Here is a 26,794-nt window from a genome sequence, read left to right on the forward strand (position 1 = left end):
TTCCTCTCAGCTGTTAATGATCACCAGGTCTGAGTCTCTCCTCAGACAGTCCTGTCTCTCTCACCTGTTCCTCTCAGCTGTTTATGATCACCAGGTCTGCGTCTCTCCTCAGACAGTCCTGTCTCTCTCATCTGTTCCTCTCAGCTGTTAATGATCACCAGGTCTGCGTCTCTCCTCAGACAGTCCTGTCTGCTCTCATCCCAGGATTTCACCTCAATGGAGATGAAGTACAAACTGGATTCCAAATTCCTCCGTCCCTGTTGAGAAGGTTGATCTGTTGATGAGAACAGAGGAACAGACTGAAAAACACCCACATGGACACACAACTTTTATGACAGTTAACTCATTTCTCAGAGTTTATAACTCACCTAGCACAGAGAGCTTGTCTGAAGATCGTCTCTCTCCACCTGCATCTGCTCTCTCTCTCTTTAGGAAGGTTTTTGTTTCTGGTACAAACAGTAGCTCATCTCTCTCTTTAGGAAGGTTTTTGTTTCTGGTACATACAGTAGCTGATCTCTCTCTTTAGGAAGGTTTTTGTTTCTGGTACATACAGTAGCTCATCTCTCTATTTAGGAAGGTTTTTGTTTCTGGTACATACAGTAGCTCATCTCTCTCTTTAGGAAGGTTTTTGTTTCTGGTACATACAGTAGCTCATCTCTCTCTTTAGGAAGGTTTTTGTTTCTGGTACATACAGTAGCTCATCTCTCTCTTTAGGAAGGTTTTTGTTTCTGGTACATACAGTAGCTCATCTCTCTCTTTAGGAAGGTTTTTGTTTCTGGTACATACAGTAGCTCATCTCTCTCTTTAGGAAGGTTTTTGTTTCTGGTACATACAGTAGCTCATCTCTCTCTGCAGATTAGTTGGTTTTCTGAACCTTTTTTAGTCCTTTATTACTACTGGTATGCAATTGACCTTTGGCACTATTGGCAGGTGGAAAACCCAGGGGAACTAGTGAGTGAGGGCAGCTACTGTATGTGGGACTAAAACAGTGAGACAGTATTTCAGACTAATGATCATTGTTCTACATTGTGAGGGTGAAGAGTTGTGTAGGTTAGGGTCATTTAGAATGTGCTGCAGTATACACAACAGACCAATTTCCTTTGTTAGCCCTCATAGTCAGTATGATTTAATGTTACTGTAGCAAGGTTTGAAAGGAGTTGGAACATAACACAAACACAAGACTGCCATGATGCAAGTACAAGGCAGGCATCTGTCTACTCTACAATTATAGGCTTAAAGCATTTTGAAACTTGGATCATTTCCTTTTTTCCAAATTAAATTCTACAATGCCTATTAACATTATGATACAATTACAGAGACAAGTGGACTGAGAAACCAAAACCAAACTTCCCTACAGCAATAATGTCCTAGTGATTAACGTTGTGTCTTTCTTCATCTCACAACAACTTATTGATTAGCAAAGAGCCACAACATTAATAAATGAGTAGATTGTGACAATGTATGGAATGTGCTGAAAGTAGCTTCTGGGCTGTGAACCCTGAGGAAACCAAAGAGGAAATAGAGGTGCTATGTAATCGAAGCCTTATTAACTACTGTTGCCCTCCAGCCATTGAGGATGCGAAAGCATTTCTCTATGTTAGCATTCGAATCTAGTGATTTGCTATGTAATATTGTCAGAAAGATTGTATTGTTGTGTGTCCGTGTGTATGATTGGAGCCTTGCAAATATTTTTCAATTAGCAAAATAGAGCTGCAGCCCCCAATAATGAGACCATGTGTCCAGAGAGGGATGAATTGTGGGGCCAAGTTCTTTTGCCTCTGAGACTGTCCTAATATGGACCAGCAGCTCAGAGGAGAAAGGTAGAACATGCAACATCCAAGTCAGTCCTTTGGAGTTGCAATGCACTGGGGAGTTTGATCAGTGGTCACAGTCAGGGGTCGTGTTCATTAGGGCACGCAACAGAAAACATTTTAAAATGTTTGGCAACAGAGAATGAAAATGACTGATTCTGAATGGACCCTTCCAGAAGTCCCTTCCAGTTTCAGTCCTTTCTCTTTCCCTCTTCAGGCCATGGCGATAATGGTGACTCCATGGTCATGTCCCATGAGATGGGCCATACGTGCAGCCAGCATCAGCAGCAGGCCTGCGGTCACCTCCAGGCTGAAGGAGAGACAGGCCATACCCAAAGACCAGCCATAGGACACATGGACGCTGGCCAGAATCTCAGGTTCCAACAGTTCCCGAGCCCGTTGGCAGTAGCTGACGTAAACACTCAACCCGGAGAGGGTGAAGAGACCTGGATGGATACAGACAGATAGTCAAAGTTTGGCCGGGATTCAATCAAAGGCACGTTATAGAGCAGCACACTAGACAGCTGACAATGCACTTTTTAAAGTTAATTTACGTTTTTGCCATCATCTGCAGTATTTACCATGAATGCGATCTCCACCAAAAGCTGTCCAGTTCGCTGCTATAGAACGTGCATTGGATTGAATCCAAGTTACTCAAATACAGTGAGTGATCAAGTTTTACCTTCAATGTTCTAATTATAGATTTACTCTTGTGAGTGTCCGGCGTTGATATCTATTTATAATTTTTCATGATTATGTTGGATGCATAAAAAAGCATTGGAGAAGATCTGATGTCCCTCCCTCAGAGTTGTAATTATCAGTATTCTGACCTTCTGGTCAGTGCATTCAAATAAGGTTGGTAAGAAAACCACATACCAAAGTCATAGTATGTGTGATGGATATCACTGTGCTTGCTTAGCTAAACCACTTCATCCCTAACAAGCTCACCCCAAGACTAGAACCCTGGATCATCCCTAACAAGCTCACCCCGAGACTAGAACCCTTGACCACTGCCTCACAAACACATCTGACCACCCTCCTTGATAACGTCTTAGCCAACTCACACCGAGACTAGAACCCTGGACCACTGCCTCACAAACACACCTGACCACCCTCCTTGATAACGTCTTAGCCAACTCCCCCCAAGACTAGAACCATGGATCATCCCTAACAAGCTCACCCCAAGACTAGAACCCTGGATCATCCCTAACAATCTCACCCCAAGACTAGTACCCTGGATCATCCCTAACAAGCTCACCCCAAGACTAGAATCCTGGATCATCCCTAACAATCTCACCCCAAGACTAGAACCCTGGATCATCCCTAACAAACTCACACCAAGACTAGAACCCTGGACCACTGCCTCACAAACACACCTGACCACCCTCCTTGATAACGTCTTAGCCAACTACACTAGTGAATAGCTATAAATTCAGCAGCGTGGCTCGAGGCACTTCATGTTGGGGGGTGAGGTTACAAATCCCCATCTGTTACTACAGTATAAGACCTGTTATAGCTATGAGGGCAAAAGCAAATGATTCATGAGACCATCTCTCGACCGCTGAGCTAATATCTCAGACATCTCAACACTCAATTCCACAGTAAACCCACAGTCTAGTTGTTTTCCCATAAATAAAAGACAAACAGGCAATATGACAACCGCAGTCTTTGTTCGTTGTTTCCTCTCATTTTCCCATGGAGACCACCGAGGTCAGAATTATCATCATAGAGCTAGCTTGTTCAAGCTTGTTGTCCACAGAAATCCACTAATACTATCCATGGAATTCAACCTATTTACCTAATCAGTTTTTAACTATACCCTGTGAGGTATAATACATAATTGATGCATTTAGTTACAGTATAACGATCTGATGGAGATGATGTAATCCCAGCTAGATGAGCTTTTCACGCTGTGTCAAAATTATTATAATCTAGTTATGAGGAAAATGTTTGCAAACATCTCAACATCCTCTCAATCTCTCTGTCAGTGTCCCAAATGGTACCCTATTCCCTACATAGTGCACTACTTTTTGACAAGGGCCAATATACCTCAAAAGTAGTGTACTATGTAGGGAATAGGGTGCCTTCTGGTTCAAAAAAACTTTACGGAGAAAGCAAATCATGCAATAATCTGAGACGGAGCTCAGAACAATAGCCAAATTAGCCGCCATGTTGGACTCAACAGAAACCAGAAAATACATGATAAATGTTTCCTTACCTTTGATGAACTTCATCAGAATGCAGTCCTAGGAATCCCAGGTCCACAATAAATGCTTGATTTGTTCGATAATGTCCGTTATTTATGTCCAATTAGCTACTTTGGTTAGCGCGTTAGCGGTAAGCAATTCCAAAGTCACAAAGCGCATCCACTATAACGTGACGAAATGTCCAAAAGTTCCGTAACAGTCAGTAGAAACATGTCAAACGATGTACTGAATCAATCTTTAGAATGTTGTTAACATACATCTTGAATAACGTTCCAACCGGAGAATTAGATTGACTTCAGAAGAGCGGTGGAACGGAGGTCCTCCTCATGTGAAGGCGCATGTGAAAGCATGGTCAGCTCGTGGCAGTGATTACTCATTCCTGTCTCCTTCGGCCCCCCTTCACATTAGAGTCATCAGACAAACTTCTATTGACTGTTGACATCTAGTGGAAGCCGTAATTTCAATGAGAGCTTGGTTGAAAATCTGCCACCTCAGAAACAATTCAAACAGGAAGTGGAACTTCTCAGGTTTTTGCCTGCCATATGAGTTCTGTTATACTCACAGACATAAGTCAAACAGTTTTAGAAACTTCAGAGTGTTTTCTATCCAATACGAATAATAATATACATATATTAGCAACTGGGACTGAGGAGCAGGCAGTTTACTATGGGCACCTCTGTGCACCTTTCATCCAAGCTACTCAATACTGCCCCTGCAGCCATAAGAAGTTAAGGAGCCTTTTGGTCCTAGACTTGGCGCTCCGTTACTGCTTGCCATGCGGTAGCAGAGAAAACAGTCTATGACTTGGGTGACTGGAGTCTCAGACAATTTTTGGGGCTTTCCTCTGACACCGCCTATTATAGAGGTCCTGGATGGCTGGAAGCTTGGACCCAGTGATGTACTGGGCCGTACGCACTATCCTCTGGAGCGCCTTACGGTCAAATTCAGAGAAGTTGCCATACCAGGCGGTGATGCAACCGGTCAGGATGCTCTCGATGGTGCAGCTGTAAATGAAATCCATGAAACAACTAGTCCAATGTCATAATGACTTTAACACACAGACAAAAAATAGCTATTGCATAGTACGTGAAATGAATTCACAAACAGCAATAATGATCGATCGTTATATTTAGATCTTTGAACTGTGTGGCATTTACACACGAACAAAGAACAGACATTCAAGGGGTACAAAAAGCTATAATGATTGTCCATTTACAAACATCTGTGCCCCTTATTAGAATAGCCTGGATTTTTAAATACCCATCTAAATTCCAGACTGGATCTAATTTCACGCTCAGCTCATAGTCCTAATTAGCTGGACTATGAGCTGAATAATCAAGCAGAGGGAGGTGTTTTCTGAAAACGTCTAACTTTACAACAGATCATAACCTGAACACGTCACAAGGTGTTAAAGGGGCAATCCGTGATTGGTACATCCATGATTTTGACTTTATAATTTTCAAAACTATTTGTATAGTTTTTTCCCACAGTTAAAGTGCAAACAGTAGTTGAATTATAATACACCTACAAAATACATACAACTACAACATGGGAACAATAAGATTTGTGTATTTATGATAGACTGTATAGACATTGAAGAACTTACAAACTTACAGAAGCCTCATATATGGTCTATGTTCACTCTACCTTGTATTTTTTTTATTTTATTTAACCTACTTGAATATAATATATGTACATTTTGTGTAAACTGTCTGTCTCTAAATGTTATCCCTAGCAGCACCATATCACCAAGTACAATTCTGAGCATGTGAATCTAAATGTGCCTGGCGACTGAAGGTGATTCTGATTCTGAGGTCAGTTTAACTGTCGTACCCCATCAGAACCCAAAATATCAGCTTGTTTTACTCCGTTGTTTGTAAACGATGTAAACGTAAACAACCACTATATAGCCTCTAAACATGGTTCTAACTAGACGTTTAATCTCATGGATGGTCAGTCAGTACATCCATAGCTCTCTCTATGAATGTGAGTGGTTACATTTCTCCAGCCCCATCCCTGAGATGTTTACCCAAACAAGTGGCGGGGAAACCACGTTGTTGATTTTTGAATCCTGGATTTCCCCTTGAAATACCAGGGGTGGAGGCTGTACCTAATTTGTAAATATGATTAACATGAATCAATTCCAGCAGCGCCTTTGAGAGTGAATTAGGGCCAATGACACTGATGTTCTGCTGACAAGGTAACGGCAGACATGCGTTTGTTACAAACTTGGCCTTGGAAGAGATTTACCAGCTTGATGGACCACTTCCTCTGTACAAAACTAAACTATGTTGTTGCAACATGAATCTTAATGAAGCTTAGATTTAGACATGACACTTCTCAAGATTCAAAACTCTTCAGATTATGAAAAACACTGGTCTGAAATACACTGATGTAAATAGATATACTTGTCCGTCACAAGAGAATGTCATGTCCCTGAGGGAGAAGTCTGACACACAGAAACATGAGCTTGCCTGTGTGTCCCTAATACATGTAAGCCTGTCTGTTTATCCGTAATAAACCTCAAGAGTCATTGCAGCTTCTTTTTCTTTGATTCTGGGAACGTCATTATGTGAAGTGTCCTCACTGTCCTGGGGGTAATGTTACATGTATATTTACAGTCTTCAGAAAGTAGTTACACCCTTTTACTGTTTTACAGTTCTGTTGTGTTGCAGCCTGAATTTAAAATGGATTTTATTGAGATTTTTGCTCACTGGCCTACACACACACACACAATACCCCATCATTTCAAAATGGAAATATGTTTTTCTACATGCTAACCAATTAATTAAAAATGAAAAGCTTAAATGTATTGAGTCAATAAGTATTCAACCCCTTTGTTATGGCAAGCCTAAATACGTTCTGAAGTAAAAATGTTCTTTAGATGTCACATAATAAGTTCCATGGACTCACTCTGTGTGCAATAAAAGTGTTTAACATGAATTTCAAACACAGATTCAACTACAAAGACCACAGAGATTTTCCAATCCCTAGCAAAGAAGGACACCTATTGGTAGATGGATAAAGAAATACACTTTGGATGGTGTATCAATGCACTCAGTCACTACAAAGATACAGGTTTCCTTCCTAACTCAGTTGCCAGAGAGAAAGAAAACCGCTCTGGGATTTCACCATGAGGCCAATGGTGACGTTAAAACAGTTGCATAGTTTAATGGCTGTGATAGGAGAAAACTGAGAATGGATCAACAACATTGTAGTTACTTCACAATACTAACCTAATTGACAAAGCGAAAAGATGGAAGCATGTACAGAATAAATATATTCCAAAACATGTATCCTGTTTGCAACAAGGCACTAAAGTAAATGCTGCAAAAAATGTGGCCAAGCAATTAACTTTTTGTCCTGAATGCAAAGTGCTATGTTTGGGACAAATCCAATACAACACATAACTGAGTACCACTCTCCATATTTTAAAGCATAGTGGTGGTTGCATCATGTTATGGGTATGCTTGTAATTGCTTAGAATTGGGGAGTTTTTCAAGATAAAAAGAAACAGGATGAAGCTAAGTGCAGGCAAAATCCTAGAGGAAAACCTGGTTCAGTCTGCTTTCCACCAGACACTGTGTCACGTTCTGACCATAGTTCTTGTGTGTTTTGCTTGTTTTAGTGTTGGTCAGGACGTGAGCTGGGTGGGCATTCTATGTTGTGTGTCTAGTTTGTCTGTTTCTATGTTTGGCCTAATATGGTTCTCAATCAGAGGCAGGTGTTTTGTGTTGTCTCTGATTGGGAATCATATATAGGTGGCTTGTTTTGTGTTGGGGATTGTGGGTGGTTGTTTCCTGTCTTTGTCTTTTCTCTGCACCAGATAGGGCTGTATCGGTTTGCCACATTTGTTATTTTGTATTGTGTTAAGTGTTCACTGTTTATCGTTTTATTAAACATGTTGAGGACTGGCTACGCTGCGTGTTGGTCCGATCCCTGTTACACCTCCTCTTCTAGTGAAGAGAGGGAAGGCTGCCGTTACACACTGCGAGATTAATTCCCCTTTCAGCAGAACAATAACCTAAAACACAAGGCCAAATCTACACTGGAGCTGCTTACCAAGAAAATAGTGAATGTTCATGTGGCCGAGTTACAGTTTTGACTTATATCTTTAAAAAATATTTTTTTTTATTTCACCTTTATTTAAACACGTAGGTTAGTTGAGAACAAGTTCTCATTTGCAACTGCGACCTGGCCAAGATAAAGCTAGATAAAGCCAAGATAAATCTATATACAGCATGTGCAAATGAGATAGGATAAGAGAGGTAAGGCAATAAATAGGCCATGGTGGCAAAGCAATTACAATATAGCAAATAAACACTGGAATGGTAGGATGTGCAGAAGATGAATGTGCAAGTAGAGATACTGGGGTGCAAAGGAGCAAGATAAATAAATAAATACAGTATGGGGATGAGGTAGATTGGATGGGCTATTTACAGATGAGCTATGTACAGGTGCAGTGATCTGTGAGTGCTCTGACAGCTGGTGCTTAAAGCTAGTGAAGGAGGTAAGAGTCTCCAGCTTCAGAGATTTTTGAAGTTCGTTCCAGTCATTGGCAGCAGAGAACTGGAAGGAGAGGCGGCCAAAGGAAGAATTGGCTTTGGGGGTGACCAGTGAGATATACCTGCTGGAGCGCGTGCTACGGGTGGTTGCTGCTATAGGGACCAGTGAGCTGAGATAAGGCGGGGCTTTACCTAGCAGACTTGTAGATGACCTGGAGACAGTGGGTTTGGCGATGAGCATGAAGCGAGGGCCAGCCAACGAGAGCATACAGGTGTGCAGTGGTGGGTAGTATATGGGCTTTGGTGACAAAACGGATGGCACTGTGATAGACTGCATCCAATTTGTTGAGTAGAGTGTTGGAGGTTATTTTGTAAATGACATCGCCGAAGTCGAGGATCGGTAGGATGGTCCGTTTTACGAGGGTATGTTTGGCAGCATGAGATAAGGATGCTTTGTTGTGAAATAGGAAGCCGATTCTAGATTTAATTTTGCATTTGAGATGTTTAATGTGAGTCTGGAAGGAGAGTTTACAGTCTAACCAGACACCTAGGTATTTGTAGTTGTACACATATTCTAAGTCAGAACCGTCTAGAGTAGTGATGCTAGTCAGGCGGCAGGTGTGGGTAGTGATCAGTTGAAGAGCATGCATTTAGTTTTACTTGCATTTAAGAGCAGTTGGAGGCCATGGAAGGAGAGTTGTATGGCATTGAAGCTTGAAAATGAAATTGAAAAAAATGTATAAAATGAAAATGGTTGTCTAGCAATGATCAACAACCAATTTGACAGATCTTGAAGAATTTTAAAATATTATTTGAATAAATTGTTGTACAATTTAGATGTGGAAAGCTCTTAGAGAATTACCCAAAAAGACTGACAGCTGTAATCGCTGCCAAAAGTGATTCTAAATGTCACGTTCCTGACCTATTTCTGTTAGTTTGTTGTATGTGTTAGTTGGTCAGGACGTGAGTTTGGGTGGGCATTCTATGTTGTCTTTTCTATGTTGGTTTAGGGTTGCCTGGTATGGCTCTTAATTAGAGGCAGGTGTTTGGCGTTCCTCTAATTGAGAGTCATATTTAGGTAGGTTGTTTCACAGTGTTCGTGGTGGGTGGTTGTCTCCTGTGTCAGTGTTTGTCGCACCATACGGGACTGTTCGGTTTGTTTTGTACATCGTCATTTTGTGTAGTCTATTTTCCCTGTTCGTGCGTTCTTCGTGTTTAATGTAAGTTCGTCGTCCAGGTCTGTCTACTCCGTTTGTTGTTTTGTTAGTTATTGTGAAGTTCGTGTTTTTTCGTCTTTTCTTTAAATAAATTATGTGTTCACAACCCGCTGCGCCTTGGTTCCATCACTACTCCTCCTTTTCGGTTGAAGAGGAGGAGGACTACCATTACACTAAAATGTGTTGATTCAGGGGTGTGAATACTTATCTAATTTGATATTTCTGTATTTGATTTTCAATTAATTAGCAAACATGTCTAAAACCATGTTTTCACTTTGTTTGGTATTGTGTGTAGATGGATGAGAGAGAAAAAAAATTCATACCGTTCCATTTATTCCATTCCAGCCATTACAATGAGCCCGTCTTCCTATAGCTCCTCCACCAGCCTCCACTGATCTATATATACTGTAAGAACCAATCTCCTGTGGCTAAGAGTGTGTAACACACCTCAAGAGTGTTTGTCACACAACAAACACAAAAAAATAGTTTGGTAAAATTCTCAAATGTTCACCTTATTTCAGTTTATGTAACACAACAAGCAACGTATTGTGTGTAGAGAATCATTGTACCATCTGAACCTGTGAATGATATTTTTAATAGCCAAACATATCATATCTGACTAAGTGTTTCATACTGATGTACAAAACTTAAAGTACAAAGAAGAAAAAAAGAAACTGAGGGAAAGCATATAAATATCACACATAGAACGGATATCAGTTTATCAGATTTGCTTTCAATTAAAAAGACAGATCTGTAACTTGCATTTCTATCTGTAATCCGTCGGCTCTTATACAAAACTACATAGCGGACCTATTCAGATTATGAAAGGCGTTGGTTGTAAATGCACTGATGCAAACAAATGAGACCCAATTGAATGGAATAGAATGTTGAGGCTCTAAGAAAAGTGTCTGACGCAGAAACATAAGCCTGTGTGTTACCCTAATAAAGCTGAAAGATCATTGCTGACATTGCTCTCAGTGCTCCCTGTTGAATACAATTTATTTGTGGGTAAGAGTGTTTGTGGGTTTTGTACATCGGTTTTAGACACCGTTTCATTGTGGGTAAGAGTGTTTGTGGGTTTTAGACACTGTTTCATTGTGGGTAAGAGTCTTTGTGGGTTTTAGACACCGTTTCATTGTGGGTAAGAGTGTTTGTGGGTTTTAGACACTGTTTCATTGTGGGTAAGAGTCTTTGTGGGTTTTAGACACCGTTTCATTGTGGGTAATAGTGTTTGTGGGTTTTAGACACCGTTTCATTGTGGGTAATAGTGTTTGTGGGTTTTAGACACCGTTTCATTGTGGTTAATAGTGTTTGTGGGTTTTAGACACCGTTTCATTGTGGGTAATAGTGTTTGTGGGTTTTAGACACCGTTTCATTGTGGGTAATAATGTTTGTGGGTTTTAGACACCGTTTCATTGTGGGTAAGAGTGTTTGTGGGTTTTAGACACCGTTTCATTGTGGGTAATAATGTTTGTGGGTTTTAGACACCGTTTCATTGTGGGTAATAGTGTTTGTGGGTTTTAGACACCGTTTCATTGTGAGTATTTGTAGCACACCTCAAAAGTGTTTGTCACAAACGCTCCCATGAGAGACTGGATAGACACAAAAAACATACAAGACCAAAGATCTGATTGATTGGAAACAATGTCTTGTAATGTATGTGTTTGAGCATGTTAGCCAATGACCAGGCCCTATGGTAATAATCATTTGTGACTGAGAAAAACAACAACTCAATGTCCTGAGGGTGATGTTCTCACGTCCATACTAGCACAACACTTTCAATGGATGCCCAATACATTGCGTCATAGTTCCTGTACTATGAACACTAAGTGGGAAGCTAGTGTGGATTTTATGACAGAGACAGATCTGACTCGAGAACAGATCTAGCTCTAGAACTGACTCTAAAACATATCTGGCTCTAGAACAGATCTAGCTCTAGAACTGACTCTAAAACAAATCTGACTAGAACTGACTCTAAAATATATCTGACTCTAGAACAGATCTAGCTCTAGAACTGACTCTAGAACAGATCTGACTAGAACTGACTCTAAAACATATCTGACTCTAGAACAGATCTAGCTCTAGAACTGACTCTAAAACATATCTGACTCTAGAACAGATCTAGCTCTAGAACTGACTCTAGAACAGATCTGGCTCTAGAACAGATCTAGCTCTAGAACTGACTCTAGCTCTAGAACTGACTCTAGCTCTAGAACTGACTCTAGCTCTAGAACTGACTCTAGATCAGTTCTAATGTCCAGTGTCCTCTGTTCTAATATCCACCCTAGCTCCCCACTGAGCCAGACTGTTTTAGGGTCTATTGGGAGACTGGCATAATGAGAATTTGAGTAAAGTCAGATGTGAGCACAGGTGTGGGATCAGGAGATGGTAGGGCTATTACTACGGTAAACAAGAGTGAGATGACTACAGTACGTGGTGCTCATATTGAACAGCCTCTCCCTCTGGAGGACGGGAGGTTGTTGTGGTGGACACCGGGGCCACAAGCAGGAAAACAAATGTTGATTGATGTACACTGAAAAACAAATCCACATGTATATCCACAATGGGCAACCAGTTTTCCCTGCAGGTAGACTCCTGCATGGACAATAACAACACGTTATGCCTGCAAATGAAGACTAATGTGTCAAATTAAGTGCCTCTGTAGATTCTATTTCAGCTGTGGAATGTTGTTACTGGTTTCAAAGAGGATTCTAATTGTTTCATTGATAAAAATAAAAACAGCTACCAAATCTCAGAGGAACAAACAGAAGGAGAGAGGTACACTATGAGTGAACAGCCTCTGTGTTTTATAGTCTTGGAATACAGTACCTGCTTCAAATTGGGACACATTTACCATACTGTACGTAAAATGTATCCACACATGACTGTAAGTCGCTTTGGATAAAACCATCTGCTAAATGGCATATATTGTTATATTATATATTATATTATGACCCTGCCTTTCTCTAGCTTGTCATTACTTCCCACTCTAAAGCCAAATGTAGGAATTTTCAGAAAGCTCGGCCCTCAAGCTCAATTAAACCTATTTCATCTATTTCCTTTCTCATGGATACCCTTCATTCACCTTCTCCACATGGACAGCCTTATAATAGGCCCAGTGCAGGTGTTACGGATGTCACATTACTTTCATAGCGAGTACCACTTCCCCTTGATTCGTTCCAGCGGTTTGAGCCATCCGAAAGGACACCAAATGGATGGCTCCAACCACCATATTTCACTCTGTTACTTAGGCAGAGCCATTAGCTACTGTGGTGGTGATGCAGTGTTCCTCTCATCCCATTAAGCAGCTCCTTACCTCCATTTCATGGTAGGCTGGTAAGGCTTTTCAGGGGTGTCCTATTAGCCACCGTTGTCACGTTCCTGACCTATTTCTGTTAGTTTATGTGTGTTAGTTGGTCAGGACGTGAGGTTGGGTGGGCATTCTATGTTTTCTGTTTCTGTGTTGGTTTTTGGGTTGCCTGGTATGGCTCTTAATTAGAGGCAGGTGTTTGGCGTTCCTCTAATTAAGAGTCATATTTAGGTAGGCGTTGTCACAGTGTTCGTTGTGGGTGATTGTTTTCCGTGTCTGTGTCTGTACACCACGCAGGACTGTTTACGTTTTGTTCGGTTTGTGTAGCCTATGTTCCTATTCGTGCTGTTTTTCTTGTTTTATGTAAGTACGTCGTCTAGGTCTGTCTACACCGTTTGTTGTTTTTTGTTAGTTTATCAAGTTCGTGTTTTCGTTAAATAAATATGTCTTTTCACTACGCTGCGCCTTGGTTCCCTCAATACTCCTCCTCTTCAGATGAAGAGGAGGAGGACTGCCGTTACAACCGTACTATTAGCTACCTGTAATAATGTCCAGGTGTGACCCAAGAGTTACCTAGATACAAAGATTTAGATTCCATTTTACAAAGCTGTAATTGGAATGGGTGCTTAAGAGGAAATTATCATCCCAATATAAGGAGGAGGATTTCAACAGTTATTACTATCCCAGAGTAAACATCTTCCTTTTTAGTTTTCATGCTTCATCCACAAGTATGATTTTCCACTTGAACCAGGATTAAATGACATTCCTTTAGGTTTGTGGCATTCAGCTAATCTCATAAATGATGTGATGGATTTTGTGTTTACTGGTTTTCTACTGCTGGCTGCTCTCCAGCTGAACTCTGGACAAGCTAGCCTACAGCAATAATTACGGAACCTGCCAGACTTCTCAAGGAAACTGTTCCTCAGAGTGAGGTGGGGGACATTTGTCAAGGGTCTATGTTCCTTATAGAGTGGTGTCGGAGATAGAACTGCATTGGAGCTGTCAAATCGGTGATCAGCTGCTCTTGAAATAATTGAAGCCACACCCACTCCACTCACATTAAAAGTTCAGAAGGAGAAAGTGTAGTCGATATAGAAATAATATTCAAATCAAATCAATCAAATAATGAGGATTTTCCTCATCCTAACTGAGGTGTAGATTACATCTCACATTCCAGTGTTTGAACTTGTAAACAAGGCTCCATGGGATTTGTCTTAATGCTAAAGTAGATCTGATTGAATAGAGCTATACCTCCTACCACGTAGAAGACCCATCCAGCCCATACATGGCATCTACATTAGGACATTGTCAGTTGTCTGACCAAACTCCCTGAGTTGTCTGTCCAAACTCCCTCAGTTGTCTGTCCAAACTCCCTCAGTTGTCTGTCCAAACTCCCTCAGTTGTCTGTCCAAACTCCCTCAGTTGTCTGTCCAAACTCCCTCAGTTGTCTGTCCAAACTCCCTCAGTTGTCAGACCAAACTCCCTCATTTGCTAGACCAAACTCCTTCAGTAGTTAGACCAAAGTCCCTCAGTTGTCAGATCAAACTCCCTCAGTTGTCAGACCAAACTCCCTCAGTTGTTCAGACCAAACTCCCTCACTTGTAAGACAAAACTCCCTCAGTTGTTAGACCAAGCTCCCTCTCCCTCAGTTGTCAGACCAAACTCCCTCACTTGTCAGACCAAACTCCCTCACTTGTCAGACCAAACTCCCTCACTTGTCAGACCAAACTCCCTCACTTGTAAGACCAAACTCCCTCAGTTGTTAGAACAAACTCCCTCTCCCTCAGTTGTCAGACCAAACTCCCTCAGTAGTCAGACCAAACTCCCTCACTTGTCAGACCAAACTCCCTCACTTGTCAGACCAAACTCCCTCACTTGTCAGACCAAACTCCCTCACTTGTCAGACCAAACTCCGTCACTTGTCAGACCAAACTCCCTCACTTGTCAGACCAAACTCCCTCACTTGTCAGACCAAACTCCCTCACTTGTCAGACCAAATTCCCTCAGTTGTTAGACAAAACTCCCTCAGTTGTTAGACCAAACTCCCTCAGTAGTCAGACCAAACTCCCTCAGTTGTCAGACAAAACTCCCTCAGTTGTCAGACCAAACTCCCTCAGTTGTCAGACCAAACTCCCTCAGTTGTCAGTCCAAACTCCCTCAGTTGTGAGAGTAGAGCAGTACTGTATTGCTCCCTACTTGGGAAATTGTTTTATCAGTCAACATCATCAATACATAACAATGACAAACATATGATCAAAACACACATTAAGACAGATATGAAGGCAGCTGCACCTTAGTAGCCATAAAAGATACAATCCAATTCAAGGAGTTACGAAATGCTGTTGTTTATCCTCCTCTGGGGAAACAAGCAACAACAACATTTCTAATAAGAAGACATGGTAAATCAGTTAATCATTGAAAAGCCTCATGGCTGTGGGTAAGGATGATCATCTAAACCTCTCTGTGGAGCTTCTGGGCAGGATGAACCTGCTACTGAAGCTGCTCCTGTGCTGCATACCCTGCTGTAGAGGGGGGGGGTGGCATTGTCCATGAGCATGTGTGTCTTAGCTTGCAGCATTTTTATGAACCTGCTAGCCCAAACGATCTCAGTGGTCCAAACTATCTCAGTGGTTCGAATATGGATCCTGTAGATAGAATAAGCCCTTCTCATTTAGCTTGTTGATATCATTGAATTAAACAGGACAAAAAACATGCCTTGGCAAGGTATGGTGTCATGCATTGGATTTTGGATTGACAACAGTCAGCATCGTCATGTTTGTGACACCAATGTAGGCCTTTCTAATGTTAGGACTAATCTAGTTAAATCAGGAATGTTAGGACTAATCTAGTTAAACCATGAATGTTAGGACTAATCTAGTTAAATTATGAATGTTAGGACTAATCTAGTTAAACCATGAATGTTAGGACTAATCTAGTTGTAACGACGGGTGAGTGAAATGAATGAGGAGTCAACTGCAGAGAGCGAAATGTACGGGAAAACGCTTTAATGTCCTTCGAAAACGTAACAGGTCCATGCCCGTGTTTTGGGTGAATGCCCAAAACACTGGCACTAAACAAACCCCAAACCTTGTTACAAACACTGGACAGCGAAAAACCCAAAACAGACACGAAACATCACCACACGTAACAACTAATAAGCCCGCACAAACACTAGCGGGCAAAACGAACCTAAATAGCACCCATCCCAAAACCCCAACAAGGAACAGGTGAAAACAATTAGACAAAAACAAACGAAAAGGAAAAAGGGATCGGTGGCAGCTAGTAGACCGGTGACGACGAGCGCCGAGCGCCACCCGAACAGGGAGAGGAGCCACCTTCGGTGGAAGTCGTGACACTAGTTAACAACCCAAATAACACTATAGTTAATCCAAACGTAATCTATGAGTATATACACCAAAAATATATATTAATAATGATATGTACAGCAGCAGATATGTTACATTGAGCTCTGTTGAGAATCCAGTGTATCAATAAACCGTGTAGCAGTACATGGGACAGCAACCTTGTCTGTGTGTGTGTGTGTGTGTGTGTGTGTGTGTGTGTGTGTGTGTGTGTGTGTGTGTGTGTGTGTGTGTGTGTGTGTGTGTGTGTGTGTGTGTGTGTGTGTGTGTGTGTGTGTGTGTGTGTGTGTCTGTGTGAGTGTGTGTCTGTGTGAGTGTGTGTCTGTGAGTTTGTGTGTGTGCGTGTGTTTTGTTTGAGTGAGTCTATCTTTGTCTCAAGCACAAGGTGTGCACATCCAGTACAAAGACAGAACAGATGGATCTCTGTAATATTGGACGGGTAGGAGAAAAATACTGGAAAATATAGTGCTTTGTGTTCTCATCACAACATTCATTCAAGGCAGCCTGCTGCCTGAAGACCAGAGTGAAAAATAAGTAGAACTGTGAAGGCCTAGTTCAAACAGGCCCAGACTAAGTAATAGCACAGCCCAGTAGAACTCTGAAGGCCTAGTTCAAACAGGCCCAGACTAAGTAATAGCACAGCCCAGTAGAACTGTGAAGGCCTAGTTCAAACAGGCCCAGACTAAGTAATAGCACAGCCCAGTAGAACTCTGAAGGCCTAGTTCAAACAGGCCCAGACTAAGTAATAGCACAGCCCAGTAGAACTGTGAAGGCCTAGTTCAAACAGGCCCAGACTAAGTAATAGCACAGCCCAGTAGAACTGTGAAGGCCTAGTTCAAACAGGCCCAGACTAAGTAATAGCACAGGGAAACAAATATCGGAAAAGCAGATATAAAAACAAGGTTGCTCATCAACTGTGTGGAAAGCCACCAAGTAGACTCTAATATCCTGGTTCAATCAGGTCAAAACAGCCCAGTAGACTCTAATATCCTGGTTCAATCAGGTCAAAACAGCCCAGAAGACTCTGATATCCTGGTTCAATCAGGTCAAAACAGCCCAGTAGACTCTAATATCCTGGTTCAATCAGGTCAAAACAGCCCAGTAGACTCTAATATCCTGGTTCAATCAGGTCAAAACAGCCCAGTAGACTCTAATATCCTGGTTCAATCAGGTCAAAACAGCCCAGTAGACTCTAATATCCTGGTTCAATCAGGTCAAAACAGCCCAGTAGACTCTAATATCCTGGTTCAATCAGGTCAAAACAGCCCAGTAGACTCTAATATCCTGGTTCAATCAGGTCAAAACAGCCCAGAAGACTCTGATATTCTGGTTCAATCAGGTCAAAACAGCCCAGAAGACTCTGATATCCTGGTTCAATAAGGTCAAAACAGCCCAGAAGACTCTGATATTCTGGTTCAATCAGGTCAAAACAGCCTAGAAGACTCTGATATCCTGGTTCAATCAGGTCAAAACAGCCCAGAAGACTCTGATATTCTGGTTCAATCAGGTCAAAACAGCCCAGAAGACTCTAATATCCTGGTTCAATCAGGTCAAAACAGCCCAGAAGACTCTGATATTCTGGTTCAATCAGGTCAAAACAGCCCAGAAGACTCTAATATCCTGGTTCAATCAGGTCAAAACAGCCCAGAATACTCTGATATTCTGGTTCAATCATGCCAAAATAGCCAAGTAGTGGTGGGCAAAATAGCCAAGTAGTGGTGGGCTTTCTGGGCCAACAGCTGCCGGGGCATCACCCAAGTAGGTAGAACTGGTATTGGAGGAGTAGTTACAAAGTCAAGTACTCTATAGGTAAGTTACATGTAATGTAATAAAACTACTACTATAATAATATAGAAATGCCATAATACTCTCTTTATGTGCATTCTTGGCTGAAGATGAATCAAACCTGCATTGGGATAAGGAACATAAATAACATGGCTCCTTCTTTCCCCAACAAAAAGTGAATATTTTCAAGGTAAAGAAGTATAAACTAAATAATATACTGGCCTACTTATAATGCTTTATATACAGTATGTGTGCCTCACAGAAAGTGTTACAGAAATATCAATGTTTTTATTTTATTTCACTGTGGGGCTGATTTGAAATGTGTGTATATTTTGCTTATTCATCACAGCACTTCACTCAGTCTCAGCTGGATTAGATCTCATATTTTATTCTGTCTGGAGGTGCTGTCATCAGAAGCTATTCACAAGGAAAGCTTTTTACTTGTCAAGTGGGCAACACGTAAGGTGTTCCTATTTCCATTAGGTAGACCAAGAGCAGTTTTTTTGGAGGGATAAAAATGTAAGAGTTAGACATAACGAGACCTGACACTCTCATAATGCCATGTTTATTCTGCTGCTGCAAGAAAAAAACCTGATGAATGAAAGATGTCTTCTTTGTGTGAGATTGCGAACCTACACTCTTTTTCAGGGACTAGACAGGAACTCATGCCAGCAAAGGCATCTATATTTCCAGAAAAGGTGTTATTGATGACTAGAGCAGGGCTGTTCAAGGCTGTTTTATTCCCCTGGAGCAGAGCTGTTCGAGGCTGTTTGATTCCCCTAGAGCAGGGTTGTTCGAGGCTGTTTTATTCCCCTGGAGCAGGGCTGTTCAAGGCTGTTTTATTCCCCTGGAGCAGGGCTGTTCAAGGCTGTTTTATTCCCCTAGAGCAGGGCTGTTCAAGGCTGTTTGATTCCCCTAGAGCAGGGCTGTTCAAGGCTGTTTTATTCCCCTAGAGCAGGGCTGTTCAAGGCTGTTTTATTCCCCTAGAGCAGTGTTGGTCCTGGAGGGACAAAATACTCCTGTTTTTCATCCTCTCCTGTTAATCAGGTACTGGGTCAGACCTGGGAAACCAGGTGAGTGCAATTAATAACTACCAGGTAGAAACAAGAAACAGAAGTGTTTTGGACCTCCGGGACTGGAGTTGAGCAGCCCTGTCCTAGAAGCTGGAAGCATCAAAGGGTCAGCTGCAGAGCAGTGCCCCTGGGGCAGGTTAGGGGTTCAGTGTCTTGCTGTAGTGCCGCTGGGGCAGGTTAGGGGTTCAGTACCTTGCTGTAGTGCCCCTGGGGCAGGTTAGGGGTTCAGTACCTTGCTGTAGTGCCCCTGGGGCAGGATTAGGGTTCAGTTCCTTGCTCTAGTGCCCCTGGGGCAGGTTAGGGGTTCAGTTCCTTGCTGTAGCGCCCCTGGGGCAGGTTAGGGGTTCAGTACCTTGCTGTAGTGCCCCTGGGGCAGGTTAGGGGTTCAGTACCTTGCTGTAGTGCCCCTGGGGCAGGTTAGGGGTTCAGTACCTTGCTGTAGTGCCCCTGGGGCAGGTTAGGGGTTCAGTACCTTGCTGTAGTGCCCCTGGGGCAGGTTAGGGGTTCAGTTCCTTGCTCTAGTGCCCCTGGGGCAGGTTAGGGGTTCAGTTCCTTGCTGTAGTGCCCCTGGGGCAGGTTAGGGGTTCAGTTCCTTGCTGCAGTGCCCCTGGGGCAGGTTAGGGGTTCAGTGTCTTGCTGCAGTGCCCCTGGGGCAGGTTAGGGGTTCAGTTCCTAGCTGTAGTGCCCCTGGGGCAGGTTAGGGGTTCAGTACCTTGCTGTAGTGCCCCTGGGGCAGGTTAGGGGTTCAGTACCTTTCTGTAGTGCCCCTGGGGCAGGTTAGGTGTTCAGTACCTTGCTGTAGTGCCCCTGGGGCAGGTTAGGGGTTCAGTACCTTGCTGTAGTGCCCCTGGGGCAGGTTAGGGGTTCAGTACCTTGCTGTAGTGCCCCTGGGGCAGGTTAGGGGTTCAGTGTCTTGCTGCAGTGCCTCTGGGGCAGGTTAGGGGTTCGGTGTCTTGCTGCAGTGCCTCTGGGACAGGTTAGGGGTTCAGTTCCTTGCTGTAGTGCCCCTGGGGCAGGTTAGGGGTTCAGTTCCTTGCTGTAGTGCCCCTGGGGCAGGTTAGGGATTCAGTGTCTTGCTGCAGTGCCCCTGGGGCAGGTTAGGGGTTCAGTGTCTTGCTGCAGTGCCCCTGGGGCAGGTTAGGGGTTCGGTACCTTGCTGTAGTGCCCCTGGGGCAAGTTAGGGGTTCAGTGTCTTGCTGCAGTGTCCCTGGGGCAGGTTAGGGGTTCAGTGTCTTGCTGCAGTGTCCCTGGGGCAGGTTAGGGGTTCAGTGTCTTGCTGCAGTGTCCCTGGGGCAGGTTAGGGGTTCAGTGTCTTGCTGCAGTGCCCCTGGGGCAGGTTAGGGGTTCAGTGTCTTGCTGTAGTGCCCCTGGGGCAGGTTAAGGGTTCAGTGTCTTGCTGCAGTGCCCCTGGGGCAGGTTAGGGGTTCAGTGTCTTGCTGTAGTGCCCCTGGGGCAGGTTAGGGGTTCAGTGTCTTGCTGCAGTGGCCCTGGGGCAGGTTAGGGGTTCAGTGTCTTGCTGCAGTGCCCCTGGGGCAGGTTAGGGGTTCAGTGTCTTGCTGCAGTGCCCCTGGGGCAGGTTAGGGGTTCAGTGTCTTGCTGCAGTGCCCCTGGGGCAGGTTAGGGGTTCAGTTCCTAGCTGTAGTGCCCCTGGGGCAGGTTAGGGGTTCAGTACCTTGCTGTAGTGCCCCTGGGGCAGGTTAGGGGTTCAGTACCTTTCTGTAGTGCCCCTGGGGCAGGTTAGGGGTTCAGTACCTTGCTGTAGTGCCCCTGGGGCAGGTTAGGGGTTCAGTACCTTGCTGTAGTGCCCCTGGGGCAGGTTAGGGGTTCAGTACCTTGCTGTAGTGCCCCTGGGGCAGGTTAGGGGTTCAGTGTCTTGCTGCAGTGCCTCTGGGGCAGGTTAGGGGTTCGGTGTCTTGCTGCAGTGCCTCTGGGACAGGTTAGGGGTTCAGTTCCTTGCTGTAGTGCCCCTGGGGCAGGTTAGGGGTTCAGTTCCTTGCTGTAGTGCCCCTGGGGCAGGTTAGGGATTCAGTGTCTTGCTGCAGTGCCCCTGGTGCAGGTTAGGGGTTCAGTGTCTTGCTGCAGTGCCCCTGGGGCAGGTTAGGGGTTCGGTACCTTGCTGTAGTGCCCCTGGGGCAAGTTAGGGGTTCAGTGTCTTGCTGCAGTGTCCCTGGGGCAGGTTAGGGGTTCAGTGTCTTGCTGCAGTGTCCCTGGGGCAGGTTAGGGGTTCAGTGTCTTGCTGCAGTGTCCCTGGGGCAGGTTAGGGGTTCAGTGTCTTGCTGCAGTGCCCCTGGGGCAGGTTAGGGGTTCAGTGTCTTGCTGTAGTGCCCCTGGGGCAGGTTAAGGGTTCAGTGTCTTGCTGCAGTGCCCCTGGGGCAGGTTAGGGGTTCAGTGTCTTGCTGTAGTGCCCCTGGGGCAGGTTAGGGGTTCAGTGTCTTGCTGCAGTGGCCCTGGGGCAGGTTAGGGGTTCAGTGTCTTGCTGCAGTGCCCCTGGGGCAGGTTAGGGGTTCAGTGTCTTGCTGCAGTGCCCCTGGGGCAGGTTAGGGGTTCAGTGTCTTGCTGTAGTGCCCCTGGGGCAGGTTAGGGGTTCAGTGTCTTGCTGTAGTGCCCCTGGGGCAGGTTAGGGGTTCAGTGTCTTGCTGCAGTGCCCCTGGGGCAGGTTAGGGGTTCAGTTACTTGCTGCAGTGCCCCTGGGGCAGGTTAGGGGTCCAGTTCCTTGCTGTAGTGCCCCTGGGGCAGGTTAGGGGTTCAGTGTCTTGCTGCAGTGCCCCTGGGGCAGGTTAGGGGTTCAGTGTCTTGCTGCAGTGCCCCTGGGGCAGGTTAGGGGTTCAGTTCCTTGCTGTAGTGCCCCTGGGGTAGGTTAGGGGTTCAGTGTCTTGCTGCAGTGCCCCTGGGGCAGGTTAGGGGTTCAGTTACTTGCTGCAGTACCCCTGGGGCAGGTTAGGGGTTCAGTTCCTTGCTGTAGTGCCCCTGGGGCAGGTTAGGGGTTCAGTGTCTTGCTGCAGTGCCCCTGGGGCAGGTTAGGGGTTCAGTGTCTTGCTGCAGTGCCCCTGGGGCAGGTTAGGGGTTCAGTTCCTTGCTGTAGTGCCCCTGGGGCAGGTTAGGGGTTCAGTGTCTTGCTGTAGTGCCCCTGGGGCAGGTTAGGGGTTCAGTGTCTTGCTGCAGTGCCCCTGGGGCAGGTTAGGGGTTCAGTTCCTTGCTGTAGTGCCCCTGGGGCAGGTTAGGGGTTCAGTGTCTTGCTGCAGTGCCCCTGGGGCAGGTTAGGAGTTCAGTGTCTTGCTGCAGTGCCCCTGGGGCAGGTTAGGGGTTCAGTTCCTTGCTGTAGTGCCCCTGGGGCAGGTTAGGGGTTCAGTGTCTTGCTGCAGTGCCCCTGGGGCAGGTTAGGGGTTCAGTTACTTGCTGCAGTACCCCTGGGGCAGGTTAGGGGTCCAGTTCCTTGCTGTAGTGCCCCTGGGGCAGGTTAGGGGTTCAGTGTCTTGCTGTAGTGCCCCTGGGGCAGGTTAGGGGTTCAGTGTCTTGCTGTAGTGCCCCTGGGGCAGGTTAGGGGTTCAGTGTCTTGCTGCAGTGCCCCTGGGGCAGGTTAGGGGTTCAGTGTCTTGCTGTAGTGCCCCTGGGGCAGGTTAGGGGTTCAGTGTCTTGCTGCAGTGCCACTGGGGCAGGTTAGGGGTTCAGTGTCTTGCTGTAGTGCCCCTGGGGCAGGTTAGGGGTTCAATGTCTTGCTGCAGTGTCCCTGGGGCAGGTTAGGGGTTCAGTGTCGTGCTGCAGTGCCCCTGGGGCAGGTTAGGGGTTCAGTGTCTTGCTGCAGTGCCCCTGGGGCAGGTTAGGGGTTCAGTGTCTTGCTGCAGTGCCCCTGGGGCAGGTTAGGGGTTCAGTGTCTTGCTGCAGTGCCCCTGGGGCAGGTTAGGGGTTCAGTGTCTTGCTGCAGTGCCCCTGGGGCAGGTTAGGGGTTCAGTGTCTTGCTGTAGTGCCCCTGGGGCAGGTTAGGGGTTCAGTTCCTTGCTGTAGTGCCCCTGGGGTGCTGGTTTAGGTCCACTTGTATTATCTGTGCGATGGCGCATTGAAGCTCTTTTGGGAGCATGTGGTGCCCGACACCCTATTTAGACACGGTATGTTGGTGTTTCCTTTATTTTAGCAGTTACCTGGATGTGTTTGTGATAAAACTCAAAGATCCACTGAACACATTGATTGGTACATGTTTTTTAGGTTGCTCATTCGATAAACAAGATTTCAGTTTCCTGACCAATTTCACATTAGGTTATTGATGTTTGTCCCCCATGAGACACTGTAGACGTGGAAGTCTATTTCCCTTCCTCAAAGTCCCAAGAATGAATGTAAAATAACTCAAGAAATCTGTAATAGATGTTGACGTTTTGGCCAAGGATGTTGTAGTTGCACAATTTGACATCTAACTAAGGTATTTGGTGCAGTATGTCTCAGGTAATAAAATGCACAACATGTTGTCTTATGTAAAAAGTCGGAGCTTCTGGGCAGGACTGTCTCACTGTCAATGCTATTGGATAGAGAGCAATCATCACAGCTGTTCACCCCATGTTATTGGGCAAAAGGACATTGTCAAATCAAAACCCAACCTTCATTTACCCAGTGTGATGCACAGATGTTACACACTCTGTTGTAGACTAAACTGACTTTACGACCAAAATGATTCTATTTACACTTTGAAGTCAACTATGACACTAGAATAACTGTTTCTGACTCATATTGATGCCTCAAAAGGATTAGTTGCCTTTTAAAAGGCAGTCGCTCTTTAATCCACAGTTGTTTTTGGGGGGGAGGAACTATTCATCTTCTGTGGCTAAATGATGCTCTCTGGTGTATTTGAAACTCCTGTGGATCTACGGGCTTGGGCTCAGGGGCTTCAGCCCCGGGAAGCCCTGCATTAAACCGACCCCAACTAAAAGTATTCAGTGCAATATCTCAACCTTTCAAGACATATTTACTGTCATCTCTGAATATCCTTGAATGAGGTTATTTAAGCCTGTTTCAGAGTGAAAACTGAGTTTATTTGAAAGCTGAAAGCGACCTTCAATTGAATAAAGACAACAGTATGAGAATGTTTGTACTCAAATCCTCCCACACACACTGACAGCTAGAAAATGCCCACTGGTCTTTAACCTTTCAGTATCGTGCACCGTACAATTTCAGCCTAAAGCAATTGAACAAGACATTCACATCAGTACAACATAGAATCAATATACAATAACCATTTCACTGCCACAAGCTCCAGAACACCATGAAAAACATGGGTTCATATTGTTTTCTTTCAAAAGGTTCACCTTGAGTGCCAGGTGGGCAGAGTTGGCACTTTTGGACTATTCTATTGTTTCCATTGTGCTGGGAAAGCTCAAGCAAACACAAATACTATTTTAACCCTTTTCTGAAAACCAGGGTTGTGTTCATTAGGGCACACAACAGAATAAAACTAAATCTATTAAAAAAAATAAATAAGAGTGTTTCTCATTGGACAAGTCCATGTAGTCCCCGTTTCAGTCCGTTCTCTTCCAATTAGTGTCTAATGAACACAACCCAGGCCTGAACACCAAGGAGATGCTCCAGAAAGTCACTTACTGCAGAAGAGGAAGTAGGATGCAGAGCCGGCCAGCAGGCTGGGATTCCTGGCCAGAGAGCTGACCAGACCACAGATCCCTCCCAACACCACCAGCAACAGACTGAGAGGCAGCAGGGTGACTATGACCTTGTGGGAGTCTGCAGGGAGACCCAGAATGCAAAGCAGGGTTACTGTGAGCTGGAGAAATACATATCACTGTACATTGTCCTCTCACAAAAACATTTCCGCATGGTGTGTGTGTGTGTGTGTGTGTGTGTGTGTGTGTGTGTGTGTGTGTGTGTGTGTGTGTGTGTGTGTGTGTGTGTGTGTGTGTGTGTGTGTGTGTGTGTGTGTGTGTGTGTGTGTATGTGTGTGTGTGTGTGTGTGCAAGCAGGTCTGTTTCTAGCGTTTCGGGGACCATAAGCGATATTTGGTTGGGGGCCCCCCCATCTCACGGGCAAAAAAAAGTAATGCCCCCCTCTTGGTGGCCGAAAGAATGATTTGCAGCTTTGAAGCTAATGTCTTGTAATTCTACACATTTTGCATAGAGAAATGTTATCTCACATGGGCTAATTAAGTGACTGTCAGTGATTGACATAACAATAGGAAAACTGCAGATGCACTAACAAACTTCAAAATTGTATTATACTATTCTAACTCTCGTTGAGACCCAGGCTGACATACTAAATCGGGTTGTGGGCTCCTTAGTGGCCACTTATGTCGCTTATGCCTAGAAACATCACTGTGTGCTTGGGGGTGTGTGTGAGGGGCATTCAGACCCTTGACTTCTTCCACAATTTGTTACGTTACAGTTTTATTCTAAAATGGGTTAAATTATTTGTTTCCCATCATCAATCTACACACAAATCCCCATAATGACAAAGAGAAAACAGGTTTTCAGAAATGTTTGCAAATGTATTATTTACGTAAGTATTCAGACCCTTTGCTATGAGACTCAAAATTGAGCTCAGCTGCATTCTGTTTCCATTGATCATCTTTGAGATGTTACTACAACTCGATTGGAGACCACCTGTGTTCAATTAAATTGATTGGACATGATTTGGAAAGGCACACACCTGTCTATATAAGGTCCCACAGTTGACAGTGCATGTCAGAGCAAAAACCAAGCCATGCGGTCGAAGGAATTGTCTGTAGAGCTCTGAGACAGCATTGAAGGTCCACAAGAACACAGTGGCCTGCCTCCATCATTCTTAAATGGAAGAAGTTTGGAACCACCAAGACTCTTCCTAGAGCTGGCAACCCGGCCAAACTGAGCAATCGGTGGGAGAGGGGCCTTGGTCAAGGAGGTGGCCAAGAACCCGATGGTCACTCTGACAGAACTCCAGAGTTCCTCTGTGGAGATGGGAGAACCTTCCAGAGGGACAACCATCTCTGCAGCACTCCACCAATAAGGCCTTTATGGTAGAGTGGCCAGACGGAAGCCACTCCTCAGTAAAAGGCACATGCCAGCCTGCTTGGAGTTTGCCAAAAGTCATACAAGATTCTCTGGTCTGATGAAACCATGATTGAACCCTTTGGCCTGAATACCAATAATCATGTTTGGAGGAAACCTGGCACCATCCCTACAGTGAAGCATGGTGGTGGTAGCTCCATGGATGTTTGTCAGTGGCAAGGACTGGGAGACTAGGCAGGATCGAGGGAAAGATGAACGGCGCAAAGTACAGAGAGATCCTTGATGAAAACCTGCTCCATAGCGCTCAGGACCTGGGATGAAGGTTCTCCTTCCAACAGGACAACGACCCTAAGCACACAGCCAAGACAACCCAGGAGTGACTTCGGGACAAGTCTCGGAATGTCAGTGAGTGGCCCAGCCAGATCCCGGACTTGAACCCTATCGAACATCTCTAGAGAGACCAGAAAATAGCCGTGCAGCAACGCTCCCCATCCAGCCTGACAGAGCTTGAGGATCTGCAGAGCAGAATGGGAAAAACTCCCCAAAT

The 26,794-nt window shown here is 44.7% G+C and overlaps 1 protein-coding gene across 1 annotated transcript in view; it reads right to left on the reverse strand.

Annotated features, from left to right (window-relative positions):
- Window positions 1-1,094: 1,094 nt before the first annotated feature.
- LOC129833779 (transmembrane protein 235-like) overlaps window positions 1,095-26,794 on the reverse strand; it is a 32,775-nt gene continuing 7,075 nt past the window's right edge. The window contains exons 3-4 of the mRNA XM_055898583.1: window positions 24,854-24,991; window positions 1,095-2,257 (exon numbers count right to left, since the gene is read on the reverse strand). Of these exons, the coding sequence (XP_055754558.1) occupies window positions 2,025-2,257; window positions 24,854-24,991 (371 nt within the window). The 3' untranslated portion in view covers window positions 1,095-2,024. The remainder of the gene's footprint in view (window positions 2,258-24,853; window positions 24,992-26,794) is intronic.

This window comes from Salvelinus fontinalis, chromosome 34 (genome assembly GCF_029448725.1).
Source record: "Salvelinus fontinalis isolate EN_2023a chromosome 34, ASM2944872v1, whole genome shotgun sequence".
NCBI classification, from domain to species: domain Eukaryota; kingdom Metazoa; phylum Chordata; class Actinopteri; order Salmoniformes; family Salmonidae; genus Salvelinus; species Salvelinus fontinalis.